This window comes from Ammospiza nelsoni, chromosome 6 (assembly GCF_027579445.1).
Source record: "Ammospiza nelsoni isolate bAmmNel1 chromosome 6, bAmmNel1.pri, whole genome shotgun sequence".
NCBI classification, from domain to species: Eukaryota; Metazoa; Chordata; class Aves; order Passeriformes; family Passerellidae; genus Ammospiza; species Ammospiza nelsoni.
In genome coordinates, this window is record NC_080638.1 from 2,743,808 (window position 1) to 2,758,490 (window position 14,683).

Genomic DNA, 14,683 nt, shown 5'->3' on the forward strand with positions numbered 1-14,683 from the left:
ATCAAAGAATCATACTGAAAATTACCTCAATGTCTCTAAGGTCATTAATTGTGAAGGTGACTGTATAACCTGTGTTTTGCATTTGCCCAATATGCATCTGAAGTGATTGGAAAACCAGTAACAAAAGTTTAATCGCCAAATACATGTAGACTTAAACTACTTTGCCATTTTGCAGTGTCACTTGCTAGATGCATGGTCATTCAAAGATTTCGTGCCTGGATAGGAGACAAGGCTGTATGAACAGACCAAAGCAACTTTGAGGATTTGCTGTATCAGCAGCAATTTTTTCACACTCTCTTGTCTGACTATTAACATATTGATGATCTTGGAAACCTTCTGAGCTCTGGATAGCACTATCTGCTAAAATCACAAATCTGTAGTTAGTGGAGTTGTTGCATCCCAGTTGATCAAACCCAAACTTGGTGGCTTCCATCTCTGTCTCTGCCGTGCAGACTAGGTAAGTGAAATGCATTATTACCTGAGTGTTGAGATGGCTATCAACAGAAAAGTCTATCTGGCCTATGGTAAAGAAAAGCAAAGTTACCACAACATAGTACAAGATGTGCAGAGACAAATAGGGAGAGGAGAATGCATTTTATAAAATTTTTTCTGCATTTTGCTTTGGAGGTGAGAGGTAACAAAATTGCTTTCTGCAACAACTCAGCATTTCTGCTGCACACTAGGTGTTAACCAGTTTTCTAGATACCATGCTATTGTTGCTTATGTTTACAACAAATATGTCCATGTTAAAAAATTTATGCAAACTTCTGAGGATTTTTGCTGCAGAATACTAATTGAGAATACAAAGACCACTGGTTTCAACAACTTGTAGTGTATAAGAATTGTTTGGTGTTATATTATTTCTTCTGGTGCATGTGTTGCAGTCTGTGGGTTCTACTTTGAGGTCTTGCCCAAATACAGATACTGCTTGAAAATGAAAGGATAGAGCATATTTTGCATGGTTATAAATGCTTGCTTTCCTGAAAATCCATTGCCATTTATTTTTCTGTTTTTGATAGTGCATGAAAAGCATTACCATAGAGCATATTTTGTCTTCTGGTAGATACTGGTGACTCTTGCTGACAGTTTAGCCACAGAAGGTATGAACAAGCTTTAGACGTTTTAATCAGTCCATTTCGTTTACTGAGATATTTTAGCTTTTTAGACCAAAATGCATTTTGAAAACAAGTAATTATCTTAAAGCTCAGTAGAACTTTGAGAAAGCTGTAAATGCTAGAAAGGGAGAGATCATAACAAGAAGAGGAGTTGGTGCAGTTTCAGTGCTGTTGTAGTTACAGTTCTCTTTCTTCAGTCATGATGTGTCTTGGTGTAGTACTCACAATTTTATAAATAATGGTGGAGGTTGTGTAATACTAAAACTGCTGCAAGAAAAGGAGGAGACAAATGCATTTTCTATTAGTAGCAGGGAAGTAAAGTATCCATTCAGTTTTGGTAAATTGGTGCGGAGGAATTTGGGGTAACCTGGAGGCAATAGATTGGCTTCCCAGCAATGCAGCAAGTCCCCAGGGGGCTGTTTGCTACTCCCAGATAAGCAAAGCCAGGTTTAGTCTGGAGATCCAGATTCCATTTCCCAGCTCCTCCTTTCTGCAGCTGCCCATCTGGGCTAGGAGCTGTCTGCGGGGGCATGTGCCCTCACCAGGCAGGGCACCCAGCCCTGCACAAGGCATGCAGCAAAGCCCTGTATTTTCCTGCAAATATGGAGAGACTGTCCCTCTCCTGTAGAGCTTTCAACCTTGATTAATAAATTATAGCATATAAATAGGCATCATCTGTCGAGAAAAACAAAATTCTGTTCTAAACTGGCTGCTATTTTGGCACAGATGGAAACTGAAGCTCTTTCAGATTTGAGGAAACACTTGCTGGGTATCCTGGATTAAGTTATCTATGAGGCATCTCCAAAGATGACTTCTGTCAAGGGAGAACTTAAGCTAAAATTCAAGTTTGTATTTGGAAAACACAGAGAACTCAGAAAAAGTGGAAGGCATGTAAAGATAACAGAATAGTTCAGTGTAAAACAGCACAAAAAGTAGAGTTTGTGAAAGTACGGGTGGAGAAGCAGTGCAGTGTTTTCCAATAGGATGAAAATAGGAAGGTAAAAGTTGGATAGCTAAAACTAAATGTTGGCCAGGCAGAGGAACAGTGATGGGTATGGGAGGCTCAGGCTTGACTAAACCTTGAACTAGGAGTCTTGGCTCTTACCACAAATCAGCTAATGTAGAAGTAAAAATAATAAATCAGGTGTTTTATTATGACATGTCAGGGCTGCAGTCTCTGACGCTCTTTGAATTTGTTCTGTGTAACCATTATATTTTTCTCAGAGCCAAGAGAGAAAAAAGGTTAGGAGCATACTACCAAGAGGAAAAGAAAAACCAACCCAAAATCCACAGCAGAAACATTTACTGTATGAGCATAAGACCTTCAGAGGGATGGAAGGAGATGAAACTCTTTGCTCAAGTATCCTAGGGTTCACTACCATCTGGGATGCAGGACAAGGACAGAGGTTTCCAAGAGGTTTTATTGTGTCCTGTCATAACAAGAGTGATGCTTTTAATTGTTACAGGCAAAAATGCATCTTTGGAACACCCTCCCTGACTTTTGGAGCCACACCAGTGATTAACTTGGCTTGGTTAACATGCAGCTGGGTTGCCAGACTCATAATTGCAAAAATTTTAATTTCCCAAAGGAGAGAAAACCGTATTAGCTGCAGCTCAGTGCAAGGACCTAGGCTTGGTGTGTACTCTGGGAATGAGACACCATGGAAGTCTAGTCTTCAGCTACATTGCATCACCCTGATATCTGTAATAATAAGGTGTTCTCCACATCTGGAGATGATTTACTGGGTCACTAAAATAATGATTAAAGGATATTGCTCGCCTCTGTATGACAGGCTTTGTTCTTTGTGTGTCCTATTCTGTTATCCTACTATGCTGAAATTGAATTTGTAAGTTTGAATTTGTTGAAACTTACCATTAAAACACTCAATTTTTATTTTTAAAGTAAAAATAGAGGACTACAACATTCAATGCTAAACAGTTACGAGAAAGATCCCTACTGTGGCCATGCATTATGTCTGGGACTCCACTGGAGAAACCTCCGAGGTTTAACTCAGATACACTAATTCCAGCTAGAAATAATAGTAGTAGTAGTAGTAATAATAATAATAATATAGTAATAATAATAGTAATGATGATGATAATAACAGCAGTTCTTGGCAGAGTCTCCAAACAAGGGGAGCCAGGATAGAGTTAGTAGAGAAACTCATGGTCAGTGTGATACACATTTATACTTCAGATGATGCCTGCTGCTCTGTCCCTTGAGAAGTAAGAGATAGCAAAGGGTTTTGTGGCCTTATTGCATGGCAGGGCACTTTACACTTGTCTGTTTAATTCAATTTTTTACTGTCTTTGTGGGTGAATCTGTTTTGCAGCCCGCTGCCTTTTGGAGAAAGAGCTCTAATTAATGGTGATATATCGTGGTTCAGTGGCAACAGGTGGATTTCAGACTAGATATCTGTAACCATTTCCACTCAGAATGAGGGGAAGGATAGAAACTCAGCCCATGAGAGTGTAAATGTGGGGCTGCCTTAAGGTGCTGCTTTGTGACAATTGAAATTGTCCCACCATAGAGCAGCAACTTCCAGGGCTCTAGTGAGCCTTGCTGCAAGGAGATGAAAGTTGTGTTTTTTCTGTTGTGCTAGAGTTTTGGCCTTGGTAAAACTGTGATTTCCCTTAGCCCATTTAGAGATGTGTGTGTGTGAGAGAGAAACAGAGATGCTTTTAAATTATTTAATAATATTTTAAAGACTTGCTGAAAGAAGGTAACATGGAAAACCTGACTGGATTATTTCAATGATAATTTATAATGCTGTATGTGTGCTATACTGTATGCTATTTATTTTTCAGTTCTCTCTTTAAAATGAACCTGGTTGTGTAAAGAAAAACATTTTCATCCCTCCAGCTGCTGCAGGGAAAATATGTTGAGAGCAATGTGTGATATACTGATCTTTGCCTGCTTGGGAGCTGCATTTGAAACCTCCTCATGAGCAGCTCCCCAAGGCTAGGATGTGAATGATAAATGTGTGTTTGGCAAACTGATGAGTAAACCCTGGAACACTGCCAGATAGTGGAGAAATGGAAATGTAATTGATCACAAAGGTTGGGGTTTTTCTGTTGGTTGGTTGGAAAAAGGCTGAAGAAGCAGGAGCTGCCTTGAGGAAAGCGGTGTCCTGCTATTCGAAGTCACACCAGTCTGGCTCTGGCTCAGCTGTGATTTGTTTCCAGTGCTCTCTAGGTTGTTGTTGGTGCCATTCAGGTTCAGGGAGACTGTTCAGCTGTATTTAGTTCAGTTTTTTTAAAGCTAAAGTAACAAGCCCCAGTCTCTCTAGGAGAGGGAGCAGATGCCTGAGAAGCCTCACACAGTGCAGATTAATGGGGAGCCTTGGCAGAGCTGCAGCCAGAGCTGCCTGACACATTTACCAGGGCGGCCACTCCTTGAGTTGTGTAATGTGTAATCATAGTAGTGTTTGCATGCAAAATGATGAGGTGCAACAGCCTCAGTTGAATTTTGTTTGATTTAAGGGTTTGCGTTATGCTGTTTCAAACACGTTTTAACAGAAATGTGTTTTGCAGATTACTGGCTCTGCTGTAGAGACCCAGCATGTTTCATCAGTACTTCTTTCTGTTTATGGTGAACTTGTAAATCAGTTATTAGAAGGAAAGACATGAAATATTGCAAACTTCCCTCCACATCCCCCCAGATAAAGTTAATCAAGTGGATTTGGACAGCTACTGACAATAAAATGATTTTTAGGGGACTGCTTAGTTGCCATCTGGAAACTTCCATTAATGTTAAAAATTAATGAGTCCATTAATGAAAAATCATGTCCCAGCTCTGAAATTTGCTTGCAGACAGGAGATTTCAAGAATAAGCATACATAGGTTCTTCTTATTTTCCTTCTAGTTTCAGAGCTGTTTGATTATACTCAAGCATGCAGGCAAACATTTTTCAGCAGTCAGCAGATGTGGGGTTTTTTTAAACATACTTGTAGTGATGTCAGAACAGCAACATTTGGGGAGTGTGTGAAAATACCAAGACTAGAACCCAAAATCCACCTTAACAAGCAAGAGTAACAGTTTTCTAAGAACAAGTAGGATCTTCTGCTGTGACCTTCTTGTTCATGAAGGTATTCTTGTCCTCTTCTCCCTTGGTTTATAAATATAACCATCTGCATTTGATAAATGGATTTAATAAAGATAACCAGCATCCTCTCTATCAGGAACCATTTTATTAAGTCACTAATTCTGTTGCAAGCAGATTTATGTAAGCATTAAGGGCTTTGGTAATCTCTTTTATGTAGTTAGAGAAGGAGATAAAAAGGTAATAACATTGCTATGTTCTGGCAGGCTGATCCTTTAGGTGTTGCTCTTGTTACTTTCTTTGTTTGCCTCTTTGAAATAATATTTTCCCTTTGCTGTGTCTGGCTTGCTTCACAGTGCCTTGTAACAGCAGGGATGGGTTTTGATATTCTGTAACCTTTGTAAAAGCACGTTGATTGTTTTTTAATTATTAACACTTATTGGATTGTACATAGTATTTCCATGGGTGATTTCATTGCACAACCTTGTCCAACGTTGCTTTTGCTTAACTGGGATATCAAACCCAAGTCTAAAACCAAATACTTTGGCTGAAACTTTTGCATCTTTTGTCAGTTATGGATCACCAGGTGTTTTGCATTATTGTCTTTACCCTTGATGAGATACTGCTGTTAGCAGCTCAACCAAGGCTGGATCTGCTGGGCAAGGGAGAAGTAAAAGGATGGAGAAAGAAAAGGAGTGGGGGAAGGGGGAAAGAGCTGTTTGGGAGCAGCTGTTTTGGCTGCTGCTTCTGCTTTCCTGCTTTGTATTCTGCAGCATCTCCCATCTTGATTACTTTTAATATCACATTGATCTTCATAATTTACTCTGTGTTAGTGTCTAGCAGTCCAAATTTGAAACCAGCCACATTTTGAGAGAGAATCCTATTCCATTTCTCCCTGCCCAAAAAGAGTTTCCTTTCTTCAAAAGTTGCTCCAAATAGCTGACCAAAAAGATAAAATATTGCCAGTATTATGTCTTGGTATATCAACAGGTGTCCTGTCAAATGTCAGCACTGGGTGAACATACCACTTGCTTGTGAATATTGTTTTCATATTTGGGATTTTCATAGAGGCTTGTGCTGCTTTACTGTAGCATCTAGCATCTGTTTTTACTTAAGTTCATACTGTCTTTAGAAACTGCTGTATAGATTAAAAATACATGGGAACCAGAGCCTGTTTCAGTGGAGCAATGCTGAAAGCCAGAGGACTGTGTTGGTAAATGCACTTTCAAACCTAGCACCATAAGAAGGTTCTTCATCATTCCAAAGTGTGCTTTTTCTAGCACCTTTGCAAAAGAATATCCACAAGGCTGAGTAATGCATCCTCATTTTTAAAAACGTGCTGTAAGTAAAAGAACTGTTACAAACTTGGAAGATTGTGAATGTAGTATAAGTGAATGCAAAATGCATAATTGCTTTCAAGATTTGATATTGCAGTGATTTTCCTTGTTAGATGGCTGTAGAAGTACTGGGTTTTGTGACTGAAATTATTATTGCAATTTTTTTCCAGGAGACTGGCTGGCAATGACCTTACTTTTATCCATCCAAAGGCCTTGTCTGGGTTGAAAGAACTCAAAGTTCTGTAAGTAATTGGGTTTTAGAGCTTCATAGCTTGCTCTATGCTTTCTTAGTGCATAGCCAGACTGTTTACTGGTGGGCTGGAGGAAATTTTTTTGCCCTCTGTCCTCCTAAAGTAGAGCTCTTCTACTTTCTACTTTTTTCTTTACAAAGCTTGCTGCATGTGGTCAAGATGACAGTGATGAACTTGACTAAATTAGAATTACTGTATTTTATTAGAACACTTACTTGTTTCTGAAGTATATCTTGTAGCAGAAGAATCAGAGGAAAAATCCTGAAAAGGGCATGTAAGCTTTTGTTGTTCCCCACACCTTCAGCATATTCTGTCAGGTACCTGACATTACCAGGTGGTACTATACTTAGAGGTTTAATACACTGATTGTTTCCTACTGGCAATAGAAAAAATTGCCATAGCTTGATGCTTCTCTAGGTGAAAATGGCTTTCTATTAAAAAAAAAACTTTTATTTTTCCTTCAGAAATAAGAATTTTTATCGCAGTTGTTTTTCCATAGCTAAGGATAAAAAAAAAAAAAGCTTTCTGTTGTTTAAGGTTTTAAAAAACTCAATTTGAAAACTACAGCATTTCTGATTATGTAAATACTTCCAGGTGCTGGCAGGGTAATAGGTAATTAATTAAAGAAATTTTAAAAAATTAGCAGACCTTGAGGTTTTAAAGAAGAAAACCATAGACACTATTTCTAGAGTACAGATTAGGGAGCTGCCCATTTGCAATACTATTTAATACAATATGCTGTAAATTGAATGAAAAGTGTCAAAACTCTTGAAGACATACCCATTGAAATATTAACACTGGAGGTGCCTGAAATTCTGGCAGTTCTTGGAAAAACGTGGGACATGTCTCTTAATTAAAAGCTGTGACTTGAATTTTTACCCCAGTATGCACCAAAACTGAGTAAGATTTTATAAGGTCATTTACATTCTCTTTATAAAAGAACTCACATGACATACATTGTCCTGTAAGAGAATTTTGAAGAAACCCACAACAGTATAGCTTAATTCACCTTTGCCCAGGGATGCTCTGTTGTGACCACACTTCATAAATTAGTTTGTTGATACATTGTGTATTGATGCAACTTCAGGAAAAATTACAAGTTTGTGTGTTTTCTAGCATGTGGAAGATGATTCCACAAGAAAACAATAACATATCATCTCTTGTAGCAAATTTGTCCTAGTGTTGTTGTTTAACCTCTTCAGTGAGTTCCCAAGGGAATTTCAGCATATTGTGTCAGCTTGTTCTCTGCAAATTAATGCACTTAGTGAATGAGTTGTAAATAAAACTGAAATAGAACATTGTTTCATTGTTGCCTTTGGGCATCTGGTCTTGGGAATTCTGCATGCATTGACATACACGAGAAATCTGGGAAACCATAGCAGGAATATGGCCTTTCCTGTTACCTATAGCTTTGATAAAGATGATTGTCCAGTTCTACTTTATTAACATAGTGGATTTTTACAGAACCCTCCAGAACAATCAGCTGAAGACGGTACCTAACGAGGCCATCAGAGGATTGAGTGGCTTGCAGTCCTTGTAAGTTGCCTTACTTTGCTTTTGGTTTGGGCTTGCTCTCCAAGTTCCACTTTCAGTCACTCTTGTCACCTTTGCTTCATTCTGTAGAGTTATGAACTATAATAATGTATGTGTCATAATGTACATGGGGTTTCTGAAAGTGCAATTGCAGCTGGAACAAAGTTTCACAATTAAAATTCATGAGGAATTTTATTTGTCATCTTTGGTGGAGTGACCCAAATGCAAAACTCTTTCAAAATTCCAACACCAGGTACAAGATTGCTGTGTGAATGCAGCAGTGGTGTAGTTAAACTCTAAACCCTCTTGCACATCCCAAGCTATTTGAGCAATTCTTAAATGTTGGGCAAAAATGAATAATGCCCAAGCCTGTTGTATCCAGAGCAAGAAAAGGGATTTCTGGGAGGAAGTATGACTTGAGACATGCAGAGTATTGGTTTTACAGAAAGGTGTTGAAATCTCACAGACAGTTATGAATGCCTCAGCCCTGATTGCCAGTTGCACATGAGGTATTTCATACGTGCTTATCCTATCTCATGGCTTATTATGTTTTATAAAGCATCTTAATCAGACCTTAATAGTTAGTTAGAGCTCTCTAGGTGGTAGATACCTATCACTGTGAGGAGGAGGAGGAGGTGGGAGGGGCTGCAAAATATTTCCTTCTTCCCACTTACCTCCAGAGAGAGAGGGAGGGGGAGAGGGAGTGTAAATTATCTATTCTCTCTGTGCCAAAGTTCAGGTTTCTGGCCCAAGACCCTGTTTCTTTCAGATTATGCATTTCTGAAAAAAAAAAATTTAGTTTTTCAAAATAGATATGCAAACTATTGCACAACTTCAGCAAAGGTGCATTTTTGCATTCCCTAGTCTTGGATCTTAGCCCTGCTTGTTGCAGCTGCTTGGATATTCCAGTAAGGAGGGAATTCAGTGTCCACATTTGACTCTTGTTTTAGTGTGTGCATGGAAGAGAAAAACCTTGATCTTGGTGCAAACACTATGCATTGTAATAAAAGCCCTTCAAATTGCATGATGAGAATAAACCTTTAATAATAATTTTAAACAAAACAAAAACAACTTCTTGGCTTCCAGCATTTCTTTGATGCCAAAAAGAGAAACTGCTTTAGTAAAAATGTTTGTCTATCATCCATTTCATTTTCAGCAAACATTTTTTTTTCTATACACATATACAGTAATGTTTGTTCTCTAATTAAAGTTTAAAATTTTAAATCTCCAGTTGCTGGAGATGATATTTTTATGTGCAAAAGGGAAGGAACAAAATGTAAGAGAAAAAAGAATGAATATACAAATTAAGTCATTATATACTTTTTAAAATCATATGTTTTTTAATATTTTTGACAAGATGACTGTGTTAGAGTTATTTTTAAAAAGGCAAACGTTTTCGTTTTGAAAAAAAATGATGATTATGTAGGCTTGCATAATGTAATCATTATAATCACTTGACCAAACATCCTTACAATTAAGATACAAGAGTAACAGTTTAAAATGTGGAGAGATTTCCCTTTCTAGGAGCTTCATTGTTCAAGAGCAAATTATAAAATATATCATTTTTAGGATGGTGAAAAAGGAGGAAATGAGGTTAGTAAGTAGTAACAAGCTGCTTGTTACTTCTTTTTCTGAGGAAAAGCAAATTGAGATTTCCAGATAACTAGTTGGAAATAAGGTGGGCAAGTCCAGCCTGGAAGTCACTGGTGTCAGAGTCTCAGACAGTTGTGAGCTGGAAGGATCACTGCATCCAGCTCTCAGGGAATTGAATTAAGGAATAAATGAGTTACACAGGGGTTGGAGCCATGACCTTGGTGCTATCAGCACCATGCTCTAACCAACCAAGCTCATCTGAAGCTCAGGGGGATTTTATCTTGCTCTTTTTTTTTCCATCTACTGATGTGACTCAGCCTTTTGTTTGTAATTTGTTAGAAATGGGCAGGAATTTGAGAATAAATTGGGTTTTGAGACAAGTGTAGTGAGAGATCAAAAGTTTTTTTTTTTTATGCAATTTGTTTACTTCACCAGAATGCATTTCTGTGATTTTTAATCAATTTCAGGAAAACTTTGTTAGCATTATTCATGCATAATTACACTGATTATGCATATCCCCTAGTAATGCAGATAGCACCTTCTGGCAAAGGAATATAAGAGTGATCCTCTGAATTTTGTGTCTGAACATGGAAATGTAAGTGTTGGCATCCTGCTTTATTGAAAAAAGAAAAAGGAAAAAAGTGATTTATTCCCCTCCCTAAAGAATTTTTGTTAATTCAAAACTCCCAAGTTGCTGCAAGCTTCTTTTAAAACAAATAATTCATTGCAGAATATGTTAGAAAAACCTGCTTCTACTCTTCTATATGATCTGCATCCCAAACCTGCAAGTTTAAACATCACTGAACTGCCCCTCTTTTGGCAGTTTCCCACTTTGCTCTGAAGTATGGTTCAGGGGTATTTTTTTCCTTGGTGAAGGCACAAATTACTTCCTCAAAACTTAAAAGTATATTGATAATAATTTCATTTTAAACAACTTTACAAGTGTTTTCTGTCTTCATGTGCTCCATTTTTTAGCTTCATAGGAAGGCAGTTGCCACAATGTGGTGTGTATTAACAGACTCAGTAAACATACCTGGGTGGAAATAAAGAAGATGGTTATAGGGGCTTCATGGTCTGTAGTGTTTATATTACAGCTGGTGAGTAGCCAGCCTGGTTCAGAATACTGAATGGCAACTCTTTATTTTCTGTTTGCATTGAATATTTTTTTCCCAGCTCTGGCCTCCAAAAGAGAGTTAGAATAGGGCTCTTTATATGGAGGTGAAATTTAGCAAAATTAAGAAGTACTGAGTAGGGTTCTTTATACAAAGGTGAAATTTAGCAAAACTAAGGAGCTGTACTGAGTGGCAGCTTGCTATGTAGCACCCCAGAAAAGTTTATCTGGCAGGATGTGTGCTCACACTGCAGGGTGCTGTGATAGGTGTGGCTGTAGGACAGCTCGAGGGAGAAGCCACTGTTTGTCCAGCTTGTGCCTCTCTCAGTAGCACAACAACCTGACAAAGAGCTTCACAAACGTAAACAACAGTCTTGGTGCATTTTGGTTGCTGCAAAGCATCAACAGCATGTTGTTGTTACTGTGAGGCCATGCAGTACTTTGTGTTTTAGGTCTGGACGTGGTGTTGGGGAGGTTTGTGGGCACTGCCAGGGTCACACAGAGAGCAGGAGGTGCAGCAGCACAGTTTTGGAGCTGCTTCCTGGGAACCACCAGGAAGCCATTGAGGAAAGTCTCTTCTCTAAGTGCCTTGGCATATTTGACTGTGATGATTTATTTTGTATTTATTCTGAACTTTGACCCAGAATCTGGGGATTTGTAAAATGGGAATGTGAGCTGCAGCAATCTTTAGGGCTGCTCTGACTGACCCCAGAAACCCAGCTACATAGGGCTAGTAGGAATATTCTGTGCTGTCCCCAGTGTGTAACAAATATTGGAATGACACTATTTAAACAAAGACTTTCAGATGCTTTACAAAGGAAAGCTTTATTCCGCTTGTATAAAAAACCCACAAACCTAATTGCCACCATGCATTTGCCATCAAACCCAGGAGTCTTCTGCAAGCCTGTCAATATTTGCTGATGTATTAGGTATGATTTACTGTAATTGTAGTCCCAGCACATGTGCACGCTTGTCCACATGCAGGGAATACTGGAGCAGTTCACAGCATTGCAGCTTAGCAGTTCTGCCAGATTGGCAAACTGTGGGATTTGGGATCCTGCCAGAGCGATACTGGGCTGTGATAGCTCCTGCCCCTCCTGCTGGGTGGGTGCTCACCTGAGCTGCACGGTGAGTGTCTCCATGCCTGTGGTCAGCAGGCATTTCTGCACTCCCTGCTGGCGCTGCTGACTCCCTCAACAGCCTGATCTGTTCAGCAGGACCATAACCAGTTCTTCAGTCTGCTCCCCTGTCTTAGGAGACTGGAGCAGCCTTGAGGCAGGATAAGGCAGGAGGCATGGATGTGCTGAACTGGCATGGGATAATGTTTTCTGGGAGTGGGAATCATCTCAGCCCACGTGGGAAACACTGGACTCCTAAAGTAGAACTGAAAGAAATGACAGCAGAATCATGTTTTGCCAGGTAAAATGTATGGCTAAAGCATGAGGACAGAGAATGGAGGCATATTTCAGTCATATTTAAAAATAGAAAGTTGACTGAAATATTTCTGATTACAAAGTAATTTTCAGTATCTCTGACTTTAAATTAATATAAATTTAAAACATTATAAATAAATTCAGACATATTTAAAATATATGTTATAGCACGTATCAGCTGCAGGCTTGAATTTCTAGCTTTTTTGTATTTTAGGAAGGGTTCCTTATACAGATCAAGTTAATATCTGTCTTTATTTAAAAAGTCAGTTTAGAAACATTCTGCTGGTAATGAAACTGTCTGATTTTTAGCCATAGTTCATGTTGTTGACAATTTCAGTAACATAAGCCATAAACACAAAATGTGTCAGAAGGGAAGATCCCTGAACTTGGAGAGAACAATGCAAATATAATCTTATATCAAAAAATACATCGTTCTGTTCTAATTCTGCTATCTTCTTCTTAAAGAGTGCTTTAGGGCTCCAGTTGATAATTCTGTGATTCTGGATTATAGTTTGGAAGGACAGGACATGTCTGTAGGGACAGTAGCGAGGCTGTGGAAGGTGCACATCAGCAGCAAGGACTAGATGAAGTTTAGAAGCTTTAAACTGTGTTATATGTAGCATGCACCCCTTACTATGGCAGCTGTCTTTTCAGCTAAGCACCTTTTAATGCTTTGTCTTCAGAGGTTTTCTAGTTCCCTGCTTTGCTGTTCCTGAGGGGTTAAAGGGCACTGGCCCTCAGATTTAGTCTGTGTTAAAATATGGGATTAATCAGAACGGGAATGGAAGAAATGGACACATTTTCTCTTTAACCTGCAAAACCAATATAGACTTAAATACACTGTGTATGTTTTTGTTCCTTGAATATTTAGAGTTAAGAATGTATAAGATCTCTTCTGAGCATTATCTGATTGTGCTGAAAAATCTTTAAATATACTGCTTTGTACACTTCACTTATTTTTCCATGCCATCTTTATCTTTAGAAGGTGTTCTGGTTTTCTTGAAAGTGGGGTGCGTTTTTTTGTGAACTTCAGGAATTTCTGGCATTATTCTAGTTGGTTTTTTTTTTTTTTTTTTTTAACTGTCTGGGCTTGCTTAACGAATTGCTAAGTTTAAATCAAATCAGGGAATTATTTAGAAATTGAATGATCAGAAATTTAAATGCGATGGTAAAATTAAGTGGCATGGAGGCAAAATTAGCTGAATCCTCTGTGGGGACTTTACAGCAAACTGTGGCCTTTGACTGGTACCATGTGAACAGATGTGGAGAAACAGATGTGCTGGCCCATCAGTACCAGTGATGGAAACAGCTTCAGCATGTATCACTAGTTTCTGAGGGCTGCTGTCAATTTGTCTTTGAATCAAGCAAATCCTTGTGTTGATGTTCTCAACACCCAGTGGCCCAGAGAGCCACTGCTTGCTGCAGTGAGCAAACTGGGTGTTCTGAAGTGCCTCTGCTAACATGGGTCACTGCCTCCCCCTGCAGCAGGATTTCCAGGTACCAGCCTTATCGGCACTCCGCTTCCCGACTGAAAACCTCCTCCACTGCTATTGGAGTGATTTCTTTGTGGTTTTTGAAGGAGCTCCATAAAGAGCAGTGTTCTTTAGTGATTGCTATTGAGCAGAAGAGGTTTAACACAAGAGCTGGGAGTGATTTGCCTTTTATTAACATCAGCAGTAGTGAACTCCTGCTGTACAAGGCTGTTAATTAGGCTATTAGTACAAGGCTGTTAAAGCTTCCTAGTCGCAGAAGCCTGAAAGAGCCTGTGGTCAGGGATGAGAGCTGGTGAGGCTGGTCCTGGAGGCCTCCCAGGTGTTACCTATGGGGGATGCAGGCTGTAGGGCAGTTGCCCTAAGCAGTGTGTGTACGTTTGTGTGTAAAATTTCACTTATATGTGTGTGTTACATTTGGAACTCCTATTCGTTTGAATTGGGGTAGGCATTCTTACTAATTCTGGTTTCCTTAAAGCAGAGTCAGTTGTTTGAAGAGCCTGCTTTGTCCTCTTTTAACAATATATCAAATACTGATGGAAGAGCTGCTGAATGTTTAGGTTTCTATCATCCTTCTGCTCTTTTCTTCTTCTGGAGTTGGGGCTTGTGTGAGAAGGGAACATGAGAGGAATGAAAGTGAAGATGACAGCTCCACAACTGAACTCTTAATTTATAGACTGTAATGTAAAGGTCTCTCACAAGCCAGTGTCTATAAGAAAGCTGGAATTGAAGTAGCTTCAGAAAGATTAAGGTCTAATTTGAAGAATATACTTGTATC

At 39.0% G+C, this 14,683-nt stretch overlaps 1 protein-coding gene across 3 annotated transcripts in view; it reads left to right on the forward strand.

Moving 5' to 3' along the window:
- Positions 1–14,683, forward strand: part of LGR4 (leucine rich repeat containing G protein-coupled receptor 4) — a 75,135-nt gene that overhangs the window by 40,719 nt on the left and 19,733 nt on the right. For all 3 annotated transcript variants that reach the window (XM_059474335.1, XM_059474336.1, XM_059474337.1), the window contains exons 3-4: positions 6,665–6,736; positions 8,210–8,281. In XM_059474335.1, the coding sequence (XP_059330318.1) occupies positions 6,665–6,736; positions 8,210–8,281 (144 nt within the window). The remainder of the gene's footprint in view (positions 1–6,664; positions 6,737–8,209; positions 8,282–14,683) is intronic.